This window comes from Ammospiza nelsoni, chromosome 6, assembly GCF_027579445.1.
Source record: "Ammospiza nelsoni isolate bAmmNel1 chromosome 6, bAmmNel1.pri, whole genome shotgun sequence".
Lineage (NCBI taxonomy): Eukaryota > Metazoa > Chordata > Aves > Passeriformes > Passerellidae > Ammospiza > Ammospiza nelsoni.
The window spans coordinates 28,943,778-28,963,859 of record NC_080638.1 but is presented as its reverse complement, the minus strand read 5'-3'; the positions used below and the strand labels follow the sequence as shown (position 1 = coordinate 28,963,859).

Sequence of the window (20,082 nt, the reverse complement as noted above, 5' to 3'; positions counted from 1 at the left end):
CTCTATTACTCCAGCCCCCATTGTTATGGTTTCAAAATGGACCTACAGTTGTTAGGGGCCCTTATGCATGTCTACCTTCATGTGGCATAGTGACCACAGTAAGGCAGTTCAGCTACAATCTTTATAAATAAACATGTGCAGAGGATAATAAAATGTAAACAGTATTGGGCAGAGACACCTTTTTTCCTTAGTTTTGGTTAAGCCAATATTCTGCTTATTTATTAGTCTTGTGCATTTCCGTTTCCATCCCATTTCCCTTTGTACCTTGAAGTATTGCTGTTGTCTGCCCTATATTTCATTTTCTTCCTTTCTGCTTTTTTCCCTTCCATTTTCATCCCTTTCCTGGTTGTTTTTGACTTTGTTTTTTTTGTTGTTGTTGTTGGTTTGTTTTTTTTTTGGTTTTTTTTTTGGGTTGGTTTAGTTTTGCCCTTTTTTTAGTTGATCTTGTTTCTTGTCCTCCTTTTTGTCTTCTTCATTGACAATGAGAAAAACATGGTGTTTTTCATAAGAGCACCTATTAGTGTTTAGTGCTAAATTGTACAGTTACGTGTCAGGATTTCATGCAAAATGTCACCAACACCATGAAAAGACCTTTCCAGCCCAGACATAAATGTTTCTTACTGCAGTTTATAGTAGCTGTTGTTACAAAAGTGAAGAGGAAGCCAAAGGAGGTTGTGTGTCAGCTTTCCTGGACCCCCAGAATTTTCTAGACTGGTAAGTGCGCTTTTGTTTCTCTTCTTAAAAAAAAATTTTAAAAAAAATCAGCCTCCACACAAGCCATGCATGAATGCTCAGTGTGGGGGGTTAATCAAACAGTGGGTTCAAGTGTGTGCAGTGCAGACACTATTGGAGAGACCAGCCTAAGGGTGAAAGTATTGGGTAATGTTATATTTAACAATGGTAACAAGTCAAAAGATCTGAAGTATATTATTGCCACTTCCTGTTCTCGCTAATCACATAAAAGTAATTTAATTGTGAAATGTCATTTTATTATCAATTTTTCAGTATTGTATCTCACAAATAAATTTTGTGCCATCCCTGATTTTTTAACAGCTTTGCAAAACAAACTTTTGTAGCAACAAATTACATTCTTTATTCTCTTAACAGTGTATTTACCTCATGTAAATGGGTGCTTGCTCTTTTCCCTATTACATTGAAGACATTACATTATTAGTAGTATTACATTACTATTTTCCTATATCATTGAGGAACAGAAATGAAGGAACAGGAAAACTGTTGCCTGTTAGAAATAACAAAAGTCCTTGTTGTAATCAATATTTTCTTCTGATTTATTTTTCTGTGTTCTACTACAGTTGCTGCTGGTTTTTTCCAAAGGGACCATAAATAAATTAGCCCTCTTTTTTTCTTGAGAAGCCATAAGTAAGTTACTGTAAAATTACCTAAAGTATTTTAAATGTTCCACTCACAGCTGGTCTTTTGTGAAGCAACGCAGTGCTCTTTACAGATCAAGGCACCTCAGCTTTCTTGGCTCTGGATAATCCCATTCTTCGTTATTGTAACTAATTGTTCTATAATTTTTGAACATAGGAAAAAAGTGAAAACAAAGAAGTAAGTTTTCTTAGGTCACTCTTTGGTGCATTTGGCCAAGACCCAGAAACACAGCTGAGACCCAGAAAAACAGAAATTACAGACTTTATAGGCATCAGACCATAGTATTCCTACAGTCTCTCCCATCCTGAGGCTATTGTCTCTATTCTTTGCTTTGAAGCTGAAAACCCCAGCACCACTGATAATTCACTGTTGTTTCACCAGTCATGGGTGGGAGGACTGGCAACCTTAGTAGTGCAAAATGAAACTCCTTCCTTCCAGAGAGTGAGCCTGTTAGTTAGCCAGCACTCCCAGGGCAAGAGCTATAGGCCACAACTCAGGTAAACATGAACACAAATACATACACACACCTATGATCTGCTTGTATACAGCATTATGAACTGAAAACACGTATGGGCATAGGACTCTGGCTGTGAAGGCCACTATAGCACCTTGGCAATCACTATTACTTCATAAAGACATCTGGTCTAGTCTTGTAAAAACACATGTCAACCCTGAAATAAAAATCAAGGAATCACAAATCCAGAAGCTCATCAGGTCCTATGCTCATATTTTGCAGCATTATAAAAATCAATAATTAATTATTTTTCTATTCACAGTAGTAATAGGCAAACATTTCCATTTGTGATCCATATGGACATATCTATCTCTGTATCACTAAAAAAACCTCATTGATGAGATTATTCCAAAGTTGACTGTACTGATGTATAATCCATAACTGTATTATATAACATGTATTATACAGTATGTTGTATAATAGAAGGAAAGTGTGTATAACATATTGTACATTACCTATTTAATACAGTTCTGTAGCAGTGCAGGTGCAGCTTTGGGTCTTACCACTTAACGGTGGGGTGTATGGAATTCCAGCATCACAAAATGATAAGGTTGTACCTTGAGAGTTTTTAAGACAGAATTTGGAGTACTTATATTGTACTTCAGGAGCTTTGACAGTTTTTTATCTCTGTTATGTAAGTTCTGAGCTGTGATGATTTCAGTGTCCAGGTTTTATAAATGAGAGCTGCGGTCAGTAGCACCAGCCACGTTCTCATTGGGGACAGGAAGAAGGCCAAGGTGCCGTATGTGCGCTGCAGGAAATAGCAGGAGTAGACCTGCCAGGCCAGGAGCAGGACCATTGCCAGGTGAACAGGCACGGCCACGAGGCGGCGGACGTGACGGAGGTGGGAACGGAAGCTGTGGCCATGGCAGCGCAGCAGCAGGCACCAGCACAGATAGGCCATCAATGGCAGGTTGAAAAACATCATCTGAAAGGAAGAGTGAAGAAAAATAAGACAATGAGGAAGTCAAGGGTTCTGGGTAACATCTATGACGGCTTAAAAATGTATGCACAGATAAAGCTGTCCCATTCTAAGGGCTGAGTACAATTCCTAGAGATGGAATCTCAGGACGCATCTCCACGACTGCAGCTGATAAAGCTGGGACTGCCCGGGCCTGAGTCCCAGGCCAAGAATTCCTGCCCATTCCCTTGCAGTAAGAGGCACTAACACACATCTGACATTTCCTGGAAATGATTCAGGGAGCCAGACTTAGCAAAAAATTAACATGGCAAAACCAGACAATCTGTATGTCAGCTTAACTCTGACCCAGCCCACTGCAGTGTCCCACTGGTACAAAGGAGACACCATGAAGAAGGAGGCAATGCTGCTTTGATCCTCTGTCTTAAATGCCAAGGAATGACACTTTGTCTTTCAGATTAATGGGGAAAACACTCCTGGGAAAACTGGACTCGTGTGCTTAGACAGTGACACCTACTGATCTGAAGAGTTATTAACACTGCAAGGGCTACCCTGGCCATTCAGTTTTTTGCTTACATTGTGTGAGCCAAGGGCAAAACCAGAAAATTCATTGAAAATGTAGAGTTATACATCTGTAGAGGCAGCCTCTAATCCAGATAGCCAGGGAGTCCAAAGCAACATCATTTTATTAGAGAAAAAGAGAAGTTTGTGAAAATAATGCACAACCTCCTTCCTTTCTTTAAATCTGCAGAAAGGTAAGAAAGACCACGGTAGTCAGGCATGGTCAGTCTTTACTTCCAAGACTTCTTTCTTTAAATCTATTAAAAAATGGAAAAAAGCCCCTGAGAAAAAAGCACCAGTTTTTAGCCTTTATTTTATAAATACTCACCTGTAAAATCCCAACCACAAATGTCATACTGCCCTGTAAGAAGGAACCACCAACAAATACTCCAAAGGAAAAACAGGCCCCCATCTGGCCATCTATCAGTTCACCTACAAACCATGGTCCTGCAAGAGAGGAAACCAAACATCACCATCAGGAAACAGAACAGAGACACAGCCCTTTCCCACACGGCCCTTTGTACCCTGAGACTTCCCTATTGCTTGTCCAGAGTAATCAGCCTCATGTTTTCATATGCAGCAAACAGCAGTCTGGTGTGAAAACACCACAGTTTGACGGGGTTGTGGCATGCAATGAAAATACTTTTGAATTAGTTTCATCTCTCTGTCAATTTTCAACACCACACATAATACCTTCCTTATGAGAGAGGTGAAAAGGGTAGCTTTTTCCCAGAATTACAGTAAGATATATGAAAAATGTGGTCACAAACAATTCCAGCCTGGCTCAGCATAGGAATTAAAACAGGCAGGCTGCTCTGTGTTATACATACTACACAGACTAACAAGAAAATAGCTATTTCAGTAACATGTTATCAGAGGAGAATAAGCTCAGATTGTTAGCTCTGATGCCAACAATCAAAAAATAAGTGAAAACCAAACTGAATTTAAAAATAATCACTTTGCTTTTAGAGTAATTTAACAATCTAAGTGTTTAATTAATTCAGGGCTTCTAAGTTAGGCTCTTACAAATAAGCCTTTAGTCTCTTGGACATTAACTTTTAAAGTTCCACATAGCTTTTTTAACTTCAGTAGATTTTCCCCATTCTCTAAGATGTTGGAATTCTTAAATTTTCATCAGGATCTAATGTGTAATTTCAAAATACCAATTTATGTCCTCCAGTACTCTAGGCTACTTACCCAGAATGGTGTATAAATTCAGAAACAGAATTGAGTAATAGAAGGTGTTTGTTTTACTGAAGACATGAAGAGAATATGAAGTCAGAGTAAGTAATCCCAGCTTTCCTAAACAGAGACAACATTTAAGAAAAACACACTTAATTCAGTTTGCAACACCTTCCCCAGATATATATGTATGTATAATACTGGTTTTTCTGAAACAAATCTGGGTATTATTTACTCATTATTTTAAATAAGGAATATAAAAATAATATTTGGTATGTCTACAGAAAAATGCAGAGGAATGCATTACTATTACTGTGATAACTGAAAGTAAAGAACCAATAAATATAACAATCTATATCAAAAACAGCAGAGGAACCTGTCATTCTAAAGGAATACACTTACTGTATGTAAATAATACTGAACGACCATTCTATACCCAGAAAATGAAGTTAGCTAGAATGAAAAACATGGAGAAAGTATGTATTAAATTAAAAATAAGAGAATCAAAACAGTAACTTTGCAAACCCAGAAAGGTGGGTCAGCGTGGACTAGATTTGTTGGATTTCTTTAGATTAAATCTACTTTACTGAGATCTGATAGCAGCTCAAAATTAAGTCTTGGCATTAAAATGACATTATTCTGACAAGTGTGTGGTGTTAGCAGAAAAAAGCAGTAGTAGCTCTCTAAATGAAGCAGGCAATTCACAGATCAAGAGAACCTCCCTAAAAAGTTAGCTTGTAGACTTACATCTATTATGTGGCCTTCTCACAAAGAATTAACCCCTAGAGGGCAAGCTTCACCTTTGGAAATCAACAGCTCTAACAAATTTGTTCACTAAGATGTCAAACATTTATCATCGTCCACATGGACCTAGATGACCACAGAGTCAGCTTTTTTAATATTTAGCTGCTGAGTTCCATAAAGGCAACTGAAAATCTGTTTCTTTTCTATGTAAGCAGTTGCTGTAGCTACCTCAGGATGCTACACAATTAGGAGTATACAGGAAGGTACAAACACTGACATGAATAGGAAGGGAGGTGGCTTCCAGAAAAATCTCATTAGTAAGGTGTGGTTCAAATGACTGTTTAAAGGATAAATACCATGAGCTTAATAGTAATAATTTTAATTTACTAGATGTATCACAAACAAAGTATCAAGTTATGACAGAAATGGCCTTAATCTTATTTTGAGAAAGACCCAATCCTGTTAGTGTTCTTTGCAAAAGTTAACAAATGCTATCTTTACAAAAGGAAATCTGTTTCTCCACTCAGGCAAGAGAGAATTCTGTAAAGAAACAAGCACACATACAGAACTAATACAAAACAAAACATTCCCTATGTATTGGATTCTTCAGTGAGAAAATTAAAATGAAACCTTGGACTTCAATCAACTCAACTTTTGTTTAAACAAAGATACCTGCTCAAGTTTCTAGTTTACTTTATTTGATATATTGGAGGTTTTCCAGCTTCCCTTAAAAGCGAAACAACAGCTTCTGAGAAACCAGTCAAACCCCACAGTAGGAGATGTAAAATGCATATGGTGATTAACAGCACAGTTACTTACATATTGTTAGCACACTGGTCAACAGTAAAAAGTTTAGGGAAAAACAGAACTACTAAAAACCACAGGTAAATGTTAGTTGATACCTTTGAGTGCTGGCTTTTGGAGGTGTCGGAAAACAACAAGTAAGGTAATCTGAATCAGCACAGTCAGTCCAAAGAGCACTCGGGCCTGAAAAGACAGTTTTGACTATAAGCCAGCCCTGGAATAATTGCAGTCTTGGAGCATGCCTTATGGACACTGAGAGAATGGTACAAAGATCCTCTTTGAAACACATATTCAAAGCTTGATGGTGTCACTGAACTGAAGAGTAAAAAAGGAAACTGAAGAGTTTCTCAGATTTGTATTGTACTGACTTGAATTCTGCTCAATATCTGAAAGCAATAGACCTGAATCTTTAAAAATAGAGTTTGTAAACTCATCCATTGAAAAAGTGTAGTTACAATTCCAAGGCAAAACATTGTCTGAGCACTGTTCTGAAGAGAAATGCAGTTCAAGACATGGTGTAAAATGTGTGACTGATTAACAAACCTAAGAATAATTTTGAACCAATTATGATAAGAACTACTGTCACGTGGACTTTCTTATGCAGTTCTAGAAGTGCACCTAGGCTACTAAGACATGACATCCTTCTTTGCTTGTACTGGGCTGTAACACATCTGGATATGACCTGGCACTCACTAAAGTCCATGGGGATTTTGCCCTCCACTTCACTTCAGCTAGTTATAATGTCAGCAGCTGACAATGAGAATATTTGCAGCATTTTTTCCAGAAAACATATCGCAACAGTTCACAGTGAATTTCTCTTCAATTTAATGTTTCCTTTTTCTACTATCTCCAGTAGCTCTTTTTCAATTTCTTGCTTGTACAAAATGTGTGTACACTTATGCCCAAAAATGGATAATTGGGACTAAATCCAGGATGTCAACTGTTTGTATAAACCATCGTTGCACATTTGTGGTTGAAATGTGCAACTTGAGAAACTTAAAATGTTTTGGAATTCCAAAAGAATCATTTCTGGAAAAAGTAACTGCATTCAAGTCTACAAATCTTCAGGAATTATGAAAAACCCTACTGCAGACTGGGAAACCAACATGAAGTAACAGCTGTTTTGTTGAAAGTACTTACTAGAACATAGTGGTCAGTGAGAAGAATAACAGATGACCAAAAGTCAAATCTAAGAGAGAGGTTTTCTTCCATACCAAATAAATGGCCCCGTGTGCCAATTCTTCCTGAAGCATCCTAGATTGACATAAAATGAGAGCAATTACATAGCAGTGGTACAAAAAACTGTCAAGTAAAGTTAATAATTATCATTGCAGCTTTTCTAGAAAGATACAATTGATGTATGCTTCTCTGCATAGTGCTGTAATAAATTCCACCAACAAAGGATTACTTACAGTCAATTCTGCAGTTTCAAGTAAATTGGTGATTATAAAATCATAATCTGAAAGTGCTACATTGAAGTAGAGCCTGTCAGAGATTCAGCAACTTAGGGAATACTGTGACTGTTTACTGCCCCTCCCCACAATTGTTTTCTGAAAGTTCAATTCTAGGTAATAGCCCATATTAAAATATTTTCAAATTTTGTTGTGCTTCATTTCTGGTGTATTGTCATAAACCCATATACATAAACAAACATTTGTTTATTGTTTTTTGTCATTTATTCAACACTTTGAGCACAGTGTTCCAGATGTGGCCTGGCAAGCACTCAGTAGAGCAGGATAGTGACCTGTCTTGGCTGCTGATGCCCTTGTGGATGCACCCCAGCATCCAGTAGATTTTCTCTGCTGCACCAGCACACTGTTCATTCACACTGAGCTTGTGGTCCACCAGGACACTGAGGTCCCTTTTCACAGAGCTGCTCCCCAGCCAGGCAGATCACAGCCTGTGCTGCACTCCTGGATTATGTTTTCCCAGGTTCAAGTGCTTACACTTTTCCTTCATGAACTTCATAATGTTCTTCTTGGCCCACAATTTGCCCTTGATTAATCTGTATTGGGTCTTCCCAGTGATGTGCTTCATCTGACTTCAGAAAGCCCCCCACAAGGATTTATTTCCTGAATTTCCCAGAGACTGAAATAAGACTAAGGGGCCTATAATTTCCTGGATCCTCCCTTCATGCCTTCCTATACACAGGAGAGTCATTAGCCTTCTGCCAGTCTTCTGGGATGTCCCCTGATCTCCCCAACTTCTCCAGGACTATGGAGAGTGGCCTCACAAAGATGTCAACCAGGCTTCTCAACACTCTGGAGTGGAAACTGTCAGGGGCCATTGATCTGTAGGATCAAGCTCCTGTGCCAGGTCTCACTCCAATTCTTTTTTCATTGACAGTGGGTCTCTGTTTGCATCAACCTTGATCCTTGCTTCCAAAGCCTGAGGCCCAACACTGCTGGTGAAGACAGAGGTGAAGAAAGTGCTGAGAACCTCTGCCTTGTCAGAGCTGTTGGTGACTAATTCACTTCTGCTGTTTAACACCTGGCCAGTATTTTCCTTCTGTTGCTGCTTGCTGTTTATACACCTTTAGAAAAATTTCTTGTAATTTTGTACATCTCTGGCCAATTTCAAGTTTGCACTTCTGTCATGTCTTATTCTACTTCTTATGAAAAATAATATTTCTTTCTTTATTCCAGCAGCTTTATGAATATTTTGGTGCTTAGCAGTCTATGTTTATTCCTTTATTAAATCCTTTGGGTTTTGTTATCAGACAAATATGAAAGTAAGTCTGTTATCATGTATTTTGTTCCTAGTTATGTGAGGCAGGAGGGTGACAGAGAAGCCGTGATGAGAAAAAAAAAATCAATACAAAGAATGCCAACAGGTACCTTACCTGGACAGTCACATCTATGTGATGGAACCCTTCACTGTAGTTTTGTGGGCTCCACTTCAGCACATAGAGAGGGCCAGACACCTGATGTGCATTCCCCAGGTGAACTCCATCTATGTAGACTTTGACAGAGATAATGACAGAAGGAGAGAATGCCAGAATTCTAAGGAGTAAATAAAGAGCAAAAGAAACAGATTTGTTACTGGACTTGCAGGTATGTAATTACTTCCTTAAGAAGAAGTCTCTAAAGGTTAAGCTGCCTTGTAGTAAAGGGTTCAAAATATTTAGAAATTACAACAGTGAAATATCTGTAGGCTAATGGTAACATGGTAGGTTTTTCCTACAGTTAAAGACAAAGTTGTTCTGTATGGCACTACACAAAAGAACAGGGTAGAAAACTGGATGTGGAACAGATCAAAAGGTGGCAGAAGTTGTAAGACCTTGACAGAAATAATTTTAGAACTCTTGCTTCAAAACATCTCCTAACAGAAGTGGGATGCATCCTCCAGCACACATAGACACATAACCAAAGACTTGCAGATGTCTTCATAAAAAATTGCCAGGCTCTCTCTCTAAAGTCCTTTGTTGTTGGGAGTGGGTTTTTTTCCCTTTTTCCCCCTTTTTTTTATTTTTGCTAGTCAGAATGTAACCTCTCAGAGTTTGTTACTGCATTTAGGACAAATGGAATGGAGTGCCAGATCTCAGATACCAACAAACGTATTGCCACCTGGCAGTAGTGCTTATATTCACAGAAGCAGTGATACTAACACAGACTCAAAAATATTGTAAGTGCAATTCCTTTCATTTCTGGTAATATGAATGGCATTACAGAGCATGTTTTAGTCAAATGAAGGTGTTTCATACAGTTAGGGTGAATAAATCTATCAGTTCCTATATTTAGTATAATCTTAAGATTGTTCAGATAAGGTTCTGAATGGGAAACTGGAAAGTAATTAGGACATCTAGTAGGATACTGCTCCCTAACTGAAAAGTATGACAAACTTCTTTTTATTGTAACCCTGTGTAGGCAGTATTTCAAGCAGATTAGTCTTACAGCAAATATAAAATGCTGAAAAGGGCCTAAAAATATGAAATATAAATGTAAAAATTAAATAGATAAATAGATTAAAAGATTGAGAGATTTAAAATGAATATGAAAATTGGCAGATGCTTCTCATGTTTTAGTATATAAAGGATGTAGAATTGAAAAGACAAAGCTAAGAAGTCTGAAGTGAATAGAGAAAACATTTAGAAAAATACACAGACAAAATTCTGAAATTAGCAGAGTTGATGTGAACATGTGAGATAAATAACACAGATTACATAACAATCTATGCATATTGATTACATATGAATCTATTTTAATTACATATTAATTGATCAACTTTGGTTACATAAAGTTCGTTTGACCTTAGGGGAAATAACTACATAATTTAAAAAAACCATGAATTACTACTACCCAAACTTTTTATCACAGATATGATACAAAGCAAGCTCTCTGGAATGATCTTCCAGAGAAAAATTAATTCTGAGAACAGTAGACACATATATTAAAAAAAAGGTTTTGTGTATATACATATAAATATAATTAAATATTGTGAAATCAAGACATTACAGGGTACCTGATATGAGTGGAATAAAGAATTTTGACTAGTGGTTCATGAGTAGAACTGCTGTAAAGGAAGGATTTGGGATTGGTGATGAGAACTACAGGCCACTCTTCAAAGTTGAGATCTGCAAAGCTGAGGAGGTCATGATCAAACGCAAGGATCCTGTATCTATAAAGAAAGGAAACAAATTTTGCTAATACAAACTGCTTTGTGAACAGCTGATTTCCAGCTCCTCAAATTCCTAAAGAACCTGGCATTATTTTCTGTTTATTCTCTTCTGTAGTTGATCTTACATTCTCCAACTCTGCTATATTAACTGTACAGTTGCTTACCTCTGATGAGGTTAATTTTATTATAAATCATGGAAGCAGTACTCAAAGTTCCAAGTGTGAAGATCTATGGAATTTTGCACATGAATCAGTCAGATGAACATTACATTAAAGAACTCAAATATAATGTACATTTCCATAGTGTCTGTGTAGGTACTCTAGTTCAGGACAACAACCCCAGTGTGCTCCTCCCCTGTATCCATACCTGTATCTTTCTTTGGATTACTGCAGAATAAAAGCTAATATACAACTATCCACTCCACATAGCATCAGACACTTCTGGATATGCAAGTAAGGTAACATTTCTCAGGAGGACTATTTCTGTGTCAAGAATTCTAACAGCTATTGCAGAGCATGTAGAGAAGAGAGATGCTGAATTAGTGAGAGAAGTAGTGATGCTGAATTTTACAATATATTTGTCTACATTTAATACTAAATACATACTATCTGGATACACATTTAGATGTCCCCTTTTTAGTTTTTAAATATCAAGAATGAATAAAAAAAATTAATTTATTAGCACACTGTTGATATGGGGAAAAATCCCAAACATACACACAAGGCCTTTTTTTCAAAAGCACTAATAATAGTAATAACCAGTCAGGCTGATCTCATGCTTCTTTCAAGTGCACCACAGAGCATAAAAGAGAATCACAGTACAGCAGGTAGGTTTCATATAATAATTTGCTCATATGGGCTTTTCTTACCTCCTATTATCCATCCAGTCTCCCAATTCAAGTTCCAGAGTGCCACCACGGTGTTGACTGTGCAAGACTGGCATCAGCCCACCCATTGTATGGAGATGTCCACATAAATAGGCTGTGGCAGAACTAATAAGAATTGTGATTATTTGGGTAGGAAGGAAATATCACTGCAGAAAACCTGAAAAGTGAGAGATGAGCATGTGAAGACAGACAAGAAATGTACTTCATGCTGAAAACATAGAGGGCAAGAAGATCTTACCTCATTAGTGTTCGTATTCCAGGGGATGGGGAGATGATTGTGGAGGTGGGGTAGTGGCCAAACCAGATAGTATGGTTGCTGTGTAGACTTTCTGTTGCCATCAAAGACAGCTCTGCCATTTGATTCTGAAACAGGCAGGTGATAAATCCATTTTGCTAAATAAATGTCTCACATGCATTATAACTTAAAAACCTAAACACACTTATAGAGGAACATAAATCTTTCAAACAATTTTTCTATATTTAAAAAAACCCAAACCTCCAAACAAACCACTACAGAAATAAAACAGCCAGCAAAATGGAATGCAAAGACTTATACAATACCATGTTTAAAATCCCAAAAAAATTATAGGGTCTTTTAGGGCCTGGGCTGAGTGTGGCATCCACGCAGATGAATGAATAGTTCCCAAAAGAGGTAGTGTGGATGTAATGGAAAGAGCCATCTTTATGCCAGGCAGAGTATTTCCTAACAAAACAAGATGGAAATACTGCTGTTAGGAAAGCTTGTACCCATGACAAACATGCATTGCTTTCTCTCTTTCCATTGACAACAGCAAATTTCACTATTTCTAACTGACAAATTGGGAGTGCTTTTGATACTTTATGCTAGATGGGAATTGTACATATCTTCCACTGGCAAAGACATGACATTTCAACTAATAGTACCACCTAAATTGCAATTCTGTAACTAAAATGATTGTGAGTTAAGCTGAGAATCACTAAAATTAATTAAATTTAGGTTGGGTTTTTTTTTTATTTATTTATTTTGGGGTTTTGAAGTGGTCCTTTTGTGTGCATTTGGGGTTTTTAAAGTTGTTTTAGTTTTGTTTTACTCCTTGCATGATTTGTGGAAACTAAAACATTCCTGAGTTCAGATGATGAGTATAATTTGAGCACAGCCATCCAGAAATCAGTTCATGTCCCTGTTCCTCCACTAATCAGAACAATAAAATTGCCAGAAATGTTGACCTGAATACAATACAAGCCAATATATTAAAACCAAGTTTTCAATACTTCTAATGCTATAAAACCCCTTTCAAAATATTTTTTTAAGTTAGCAGTATCTTTATGAACATCATCAACTTCAATAAAATTTCTTCATTTAGTCCCACTTTGAGTATGTATAAGTTGATTAATCCTCTGCTAATGCTGAGAACATATAATAGGAACCTATGTTTTTGTGTAAAAATATTGTATTTCAATACGACCCATTGCCCTCTTTAATTTTAATACATAATGAACACCAGAATGTGGTACTGAATAACTGTTTTTCCTAGCTTCTATTTTTATTTCTGCAAACAATTTTTGTAGTTTTAATATTTTAAAATATATTTTTATATATTGAAAAAACAACTCCATTTCACTCTTCCATCTTCTTTCTCCTAGAGTGTGACTGAAAATTTTGTAGACATTGACAGATTTAACACACTCAATTACAAAACAAAGAGAGGTAAGAGATAAGAAATCTGCACAAAGAATTCTCTATTTTCTCAATCGATTGTGCTCTACTAACTGACAATGCAAAAGACAGAGGGAATAGTAGATATGATCCTGGGCTAGAAGAAGGTCAGTGAAAAAGCATATATGTAATAACTGAAAACAGAGGATTGTTTAGTGAATTTGACCTTGGATATAGCTGCATCTGTATGGTAAATAAAAGTACCTGTAATAATTCTGAACACTATCCAGGCGTGGAATGTTGAATGAATCTGTAAGGGAGTAAAAAAGGAAATAAGGAAATTTTCAGATCAAATTGATCATTGGCCCCTGTATCTAACTAGGTAATGTGGAGATAAAGCAGTCTCAGCAGGTGCTGAAGAGCTACTTTTTAAAAAATGCATGATTGACAGGCAGACTAACTGTGCAGAGGAGACATTATATACTCAATGCAGTTAAATGGCGATAGTTTTCTCATTCAAGTTTCAATTAAAAAATAAAGGCATTGTGGGAATATAAATTGTTATTTAGCAGCCAAAAACTAAACCTGTCTCCATTTTGACCACAGAACCTTTCAAGAGCTTTTCTGGACTGGGTGCATGCTCTGTAAGTAAGACTTAATTCTTTCATGGAAAATAAGGAGCATCTCATCTAGAGAACAGCATGTGTAGAACAGACATCAGCTTGGGGAGGTCTGTACTGCAACAGCTCCACTTCTCCTAATAAATGCTGGTGACAGAAGCCTAACAGGAAAATGAGTCTATATGACAAAGCATGCACTTTCCCCCCTCCCAGGGCAGCTTCCTGTACAGCCTGTTTATACAGCCTACACGACTGTCAGCTTGTGTTTGAATGCTTACAGTGTGGCAACAGCTGATGGATCTAAACTCCCATGACTCCCTTCTATTCAAAAGAAACCAAATTTCCTTTAGCTGCTGGACATGTGACACCCTTTAAACTTAAACCTGTGAGGGGGAAGTCTATGAAAAGTAAATTGAAACCATTTCTTCAGTATGGTAAGATTACAGTTTGCCCCTCCATTAAATAATGTGGTATATAAAATAATGACGTGGAAACTAACCTCTGAAGTTCTACCACTTGCCAGGTAAAAGACTCTTACCTCTCTGGTACTAAAACTCACTCCACTAAGAGCTTGTAAACAAAGTGTGTCCCCAGTAGACATGGATGGTAAGTCCTTCTCCTAATTCATGAATACTAACACACTAGTGAGTACTAACATTTTACCTCTATATTCTGTGATCTGCAATCACAGGAAAGATAGAAATGTTTAATTTTCTTCTTACCATGATTCCCTTTAATGTCTATCCACTTGGTTTTTTCCATGACCCTTGATCTCTTCAGGATTGACTGATAAGTTTTCCACTCATCTTCTACCTGCTCAGATCCCAGTTTATCTCTCGTCTTAGCATCTGTCAGATCACCTGAGAGTGTACAAAGGTGAGATATAACTAGAGACCTACACAGCTTATACAAATACTGTAACTAGACAAGCATGCCATCCCTGCCTCCAAGTCTAAGTGGCTGCAGGCCTGGGTGCAATCTGCTTATTTCTGTATCTGGTCCACATGATCAGTGTAAATGCCTTCTAAATGCAGATGCAGCAACCTCACCAGACATCTACTGACCACATCACTGCAGCACTTTCACTAATTAGATAATAACTTTCTATAGAAGCAAAACTCCAGGTCTAGCATTAAGATTCTAAAACCTTGCACACAGCAACGGCTCAAAGTTTTTTCAATTATCTTGTCAAAACTTCATCTATTTCAATAGCAAGCTGTCATATGAAGTGGCAAGGCTTATTTCACCTCTCTTGGTATGATATGTTCAAATGGAAACCAGCAATAAAATCCTACATTAATTCACAGGTGAATTTCATACAAATGAACAGGGATTGTTCTGAGGGGGGAACTGTATCTTAGTGGCTAACTACAGACATTGCTCACTTCTGTAATTTCAAACATAAAGAATGTAGAATCATGACCAGAGCAAGAGGGAGGGTAGCTGATAGCAAGGGCTATGATGCAGCAACACCTACTGAGAAAACATTAGCTATCTTGTGTGATTGTGTCTGTTATGCATAGAACACACTAAACTCACTGAACAAACTGAATGCTCAATAAAATAATAATAATTCCCTTGTTGAGAAGTTATTTTTTTCAGCTTCTAGCAGTCTCCCTTCAGCTGCAATTCAATTTCTATTACTTAAGATATGTTTAAAGTTCTCTCTTGAGATCCTACAATTTTGCCTATTTGCTGCACCTTTGACAGTCCACTCAACAGGAAATTTACACTTTTCAACTGCTTACCTGTTGCTAGAACAAGTGCTGGCTGAATTACATCAATTGTTTCTGAACAAAATTTCTCAAAGTCAGGAGCTCGTTTGGGATCCCGAAATTTGCTGATATGAATATCTGACACCTGCCAAAGAGAAGACTGAAACACTGCCCCAAGTAAAAGGGTTATTGCTACCAGGCTGTTCTCCAAAGCCAAGTATACATTAGAACGCAACATAAGAGCAGTCACAGTGATTCATGTCAGTGTAAGGGATACAGGGAGAAACAAAAGTGGATGACTAGGGGAGAAGGAAAGCAGTACAAGCAAATGATATTGCAACTCTAACCCCTAAAATCACATTTACATCAAGAAAATTTCCTTAAAACTAAGAGCATACAAAAGTATGAGTAAATACTTAGGTATCCACAGTAAATTGTGATGGCTGCAAGTGGCCTGTTGCCTTTCAAATTCTGGCGGTTTCTGTGCAATACAGTGGTCCTGCTGCAAGTAAGAATACAAAGCAGTTCTGCAAAGCAATAGGTTAAAGCTACCTAGAACTTGAAATGTACTGAAAATTTATTTTGTACCTGGTGTGACATTTCCAGTAGCTGAGTGAAAGGATTTTTAACATTCTATCCAAGCATTTTAATGGATCAAACAAGTGTGTTTAGATCTCATTCCATGTGCCTTCAAGAAGGCAAATATTGCCTAAGAAATGATGATATGACTTGTATGTAACTGTAGAAGATGCTGTTCATTTCTGAATCAGTGAAAGCCCTCACATCAGAAGAGCCATTTGGGGAGAGTAAGAAATGTAAGATTTTTCTATTTTTTTACATTTGTGGTTTTTCGGTACAAAAAAGACCCTTATGTATTGCTTCAATTCCACTTTCCATTCTACTTCAGTCAATTAATTAATTGTCTTCCTTGGTTTGAACAAATGGTATTTGATGCTCAAAAAGCAGTAAGCAAATGCTCATCTGACAGTATCACTTGGAAAGAAAAACATTAACTTTTACATTCAGTTTAATAAACCTGTTCTCATAAAGCTTTTAGTTTTTGAAAAATCCAGATAAAATATCTTGGAGAAAAATTATTTACTTCTACTTATTCAGTCATCTCTATACGAAGAAAATATTACCTGAACACAGTTTTTAAATTCTGCTTAGGAAAACTCCCCATTCGGAATGACATGGAATTTTTGCCTAGATCAGAATTGCATGCTAAGAAAGGCAAACACTTTTAGATATAACTTTGTCTTCACTTTCATTGATGTATTCAAACTAGTGTGAAGCAAAGAGCACAGCAAAACTACCTCGGTACATCAAACCTCATTTAATCATTGACAACAATACAACTTGTTTTGCTTCTTTTCAGCCTATGGATTTGCAATTAATTTATCTCAGCAATCAAACACAGAAAATCAAAACTTCTACAGTTTTCATTCTTGAGAAAAAACAGTCTTAAAAAAAACCTTAGCCATGCTCTACCAGTAGCTACAGCAAATGTAAATTTCCAATTTTAGAGCAGAGAGTGGTTTGGAAGCCTAATTTCCTACAGTGACCTTGCCACTTTTCTTCCCCATGAGTTTAAGATTTTTAAAAGGGTTCAACTTGTAATTCCTAAGAGTTACAGTGTCTTGGGACTTCTGAGAGCTGGGACTAAGTTTCTTTCATCGTTAACAGCCATGACATATGAAGATCTCAGAAGTGGAGCTTCTTCCTTTTTTTTTTTTTTAATTTTGAATTCATTTCAGATGATATCCCAGTAGATAAAGAAAAGATAAAAACACAGTGGGCAAGATGAAAAGCTTGAAATGCTCTTTTTTACTTTCCAAAATGTAGGTGAAAGCCCATTTGCTGCTCCTTCCCCGGCTCTGACTGATGTGGATACTTGGCCTCTCATTGCTTCATAGGCAGTTACTTTCATTAAAATGGGTTGGAAGAGATTCAGGGATGAGGAAAAATCACTGTCAACATTCCTTATCTGTAGCAAAGATGTGGTTCAGGAAATGCGGGTGTTACCAAAGGAGAATTATAAGGTTAGAGCAACAGTAGAATGCTTTCAGCTGAGAAAAATGGGAGAAATAATTATATGCTTGTCAAATACTGAACTAGAGTGTCTATTTGGCAGTGGGTAAGAAAGGAAATTCTGCCACAATAAAGATGGATGAGCCATTAATAGAAGATTAAAGTAGAAAGACTGTGATTTAGTTCTTTTAAGAAGAGACAGTCATGTGTTTGGGAAGAAAAACAAGGCAGGAACTGCTGGGGGCAGAACTGACCATCTTGAGCTCTATTCAGTGACCTAGGCTAGACCCATGTAATCACCAGGGACCCTGAAGCCTGGTTCCCATAACATCATCAGGCACAAGGCTGGATTTGGTGCTTGATTAGTTTCCAAGTTAGGTCAATGATAAAGCAGCTGTTTAAAGGGCACGTCTGAAAGAGAACATAACCACTTGAAAGTAAAGCCAAGTCTCAAATTAGCTGTGCTGTGACCTATCCTTGGGAGAACTCCACTTGAAGTGACACAACCAGAGAGAACACAGTAAGAGAAACATGGGCCTGTGCATGCTGCTTGTCAGCATAGCTCTGCAGCTGCTATATGCTGCTCTGACTCTTCACACAAGACAGCAGCTCAGGACAGGGGCTTTCCTTACATTATTTCAAGCATATCACTTGATATTTGTACTCTGAAGTAAAAATAAGCCTTAAGTCACTTAAGGAAAAATTACTGGAAAAAAAATTACACCACCAATTAGAGAGAACCAAAGGACCAAACATATGCCAGCTTGTCCACTAAGAGCACTGCCTGCAGCTAATAAAGTCAGGCAAAGTGTTCTTGAGATTGAGAATGAAAACAAAACAGTAAAAGCAGCTATTTGTTGGAAGGAAATGCACAGCAATCCCTGGGACATTTCAGCCACAGCTGAACTACAAATACGTAAACATCTTTGTGGCTAGTTCTACACCAGGTGCTTTGGGAATACTCTGGGGAGAAGAGTCAGAAGAAGTCACAGAAACGCTAAGACGTGACAATTTGCTTCCAGGACAATGCCAGGTCAACCTGGATTTTATGTTTAACCTGGAAAAAAAGCAGTGTATATTTAATTTTCTGAATACTGGCACAGTACCTTCTACTGCTATAAATCAGTAAAGCTATTTCCTTAGCCACACAATTTTTCTGAGTTTTGGGATAGGGAAAGGGACAGGCAGAGCCTGTATTTCTCCCTCCCCAGGATATCAGATAATACCACATCAGGTACTGATGCAATATATAGGGTAGTGTAATAATTAGGTGATTTTTAATTACCAACTTCCACTACACACATCTGTGTGATAAGGAAACTTCTCTGTGCAACCATCGAGGAGCCACAGCGGCAGTCACTCACACCACCTTTGACCGAGGCCCCTTCACAGCTACACCCCCCACACTCACAGTCAGACCAGGTTTCCTTGCCAGCTGTGCCCTAAGTTTCCTATAGCAGGGTCTCAGACTTCGGGATCATTAAAATAATTTAATCTTGGTGCAGTAATTAACAAAATAACAGTCTGACTTGGGTACCTCTGAGAAGGTGCCCCAAAGAAAGGAATCTCCAGGCTTTTATACCGTCACAGTCTGGGAGTCATGGGCTCCTGCCGTCTCTGAGTGTCCTGGCCGGGCCACAAGTCCCCGTGCCCGGCGCCCTCCGCCGCGTAAAGGGTCGGGCAGGTCCCGGCCTTTCGCCTCGGGCTCTCGCCCCCCGGAGCTCAGCCTGTAGCCAGCCCTGCAGCTGCACATCGAGCTGCCGGCACTGAACATATTCTTCAATATGTTCAGTGCCCGCGACATTTGGGGCAGCCTGGCCAAACGCCTGTAACCTGGGCTTGGCTGCGCGCCTCCGCTGTGCCCGCGCTCGGCGGCCCCTGGCCCCCCTGGCCCCGCTTACCTGCACGACCCAGAGCAGGCTGGCGGCCGCCGCCCCGGGCGCGGGCTGCGGGGCCCAGCGGCGGCGCTGCCCCGGGGCCGGCGGCGCCCCCGGCGGCCCGTACCAGTCCAGCAGCAGCGCCACGGCGGCCGCCGCCAGCAGCCCCGCCGCCAGCCCCAGCATCGTGCGCCGCGCCGCCACCGCGCTCGCCCCGGGCGAGCCCCGCGCCGCCAGCCCCGACACTTCCACGTCCACCTCCCCGGCGGCCGGGCCGGCCCGCGCTCGGCCGCGCTCGGCTCGGAGGACCGATGCCGGCGGCGCCAGGGGTGGGCGCTCCCCTTGTGCTGGAGGTTTTGTCCGGCGAGGCCGGGGGATCCCGGCTCTCCCCCCGCTGCGTGGGCCCTGAGCGCTCCCGCTTTTCCCTCCAGCCTCAGGGGTGCCTGGAAATGCCTAGGTTAAAGCAGAACGAAACCCAGGCGTACGAAGAGATCCGCGTCTCATCCTGCTTCCTTACAAATACAGCGTGAAAACTTTCGCTTTTCTTCCTTACGGTATTATTATTCTGCCTGCTCGGAAATCTA

General features: G+C 39.0%; 1 protein-coding gene across 2 annotated transcripts; it reads right to left on the bottom strand.

The window, feature by feature from the left end:
* Positions 1 to 967: 967 nt before the first annotated feature.
* TMEM62 (transmembrane protein 62) lies at positions 968 to 19,621 on the bottom strand. 2 transcript variants are annotated; one of them, XM_059474232.1, is made up of 14 exons: positions 19,523 to 19,621; positions 15,624 to 15,735; positions 14,598 to 14,735; positions 13,520 to 13,565; positions 12,181 to 12,322; positions 11,858 to 11,982; positions 11,602 to 11,724; positions 10,578 to 10,733; positions 8,959 to 9,118; positions 7,257 to 7,370; positions 6,215 to 6,299; positions 4,584 to 4,688; positions 3,715 to 3,833; positions 968 to 2,834 (listed from the first exon to the last, which is right to left on the bottom strand). In XM_059474232.1, the coding sequence occupies exons 3-14, from the start codon at positions 14,635 to 14,637 to the stop codon at positions 2,508 to 2,510; spliced, it is 1,542 nt and encodes a 513-aa protein (XP_059330215.1). In that variant the 5' UTR covers positions 14,638 to 14,735; positions 15,624 to 15,735; positions 19,523 to 19,621; the 3' UTR covers positions 968 to 2,507. The 2 variants fall into 2 exon arrangements, with proteins under 2 accessions (XP_059330215.1, XP_059330216.1); XM_059474233.1 differs by lacking the exon at positions 19,523 to 19,621 and having other exon boundaries at positions 15,624 to 19,423.
* Between the last annotated feature and the right edge of the window lie 461 nt (positions 19,622 to 20,082).

Bases quoted from the DNA above. Each gene is read 5' to 3' on its own strand.
- TMEM62 (XM_059474233.1), bottom strand. From the start codon at position 15,828: ATGTTGCGTTCTAATGTATACTTGGCTTTGGAGAACAGCCTGGTAGCA. The intron at 10,734-11,601 runs GTAAGAAAAGCC...CTTTCTTTATAG, and splicing joins GACTGGATGGATAATAGGAG to ATACAGGATCCTTGCGTTTG. The intron at 6,300-7,256 runs GTAAGTACTTTC...CTGTCTTTTCAG, and splicing joins TCACTGACCACTATGTTCTA to GCCCGAGTGCTCTTTGGACT.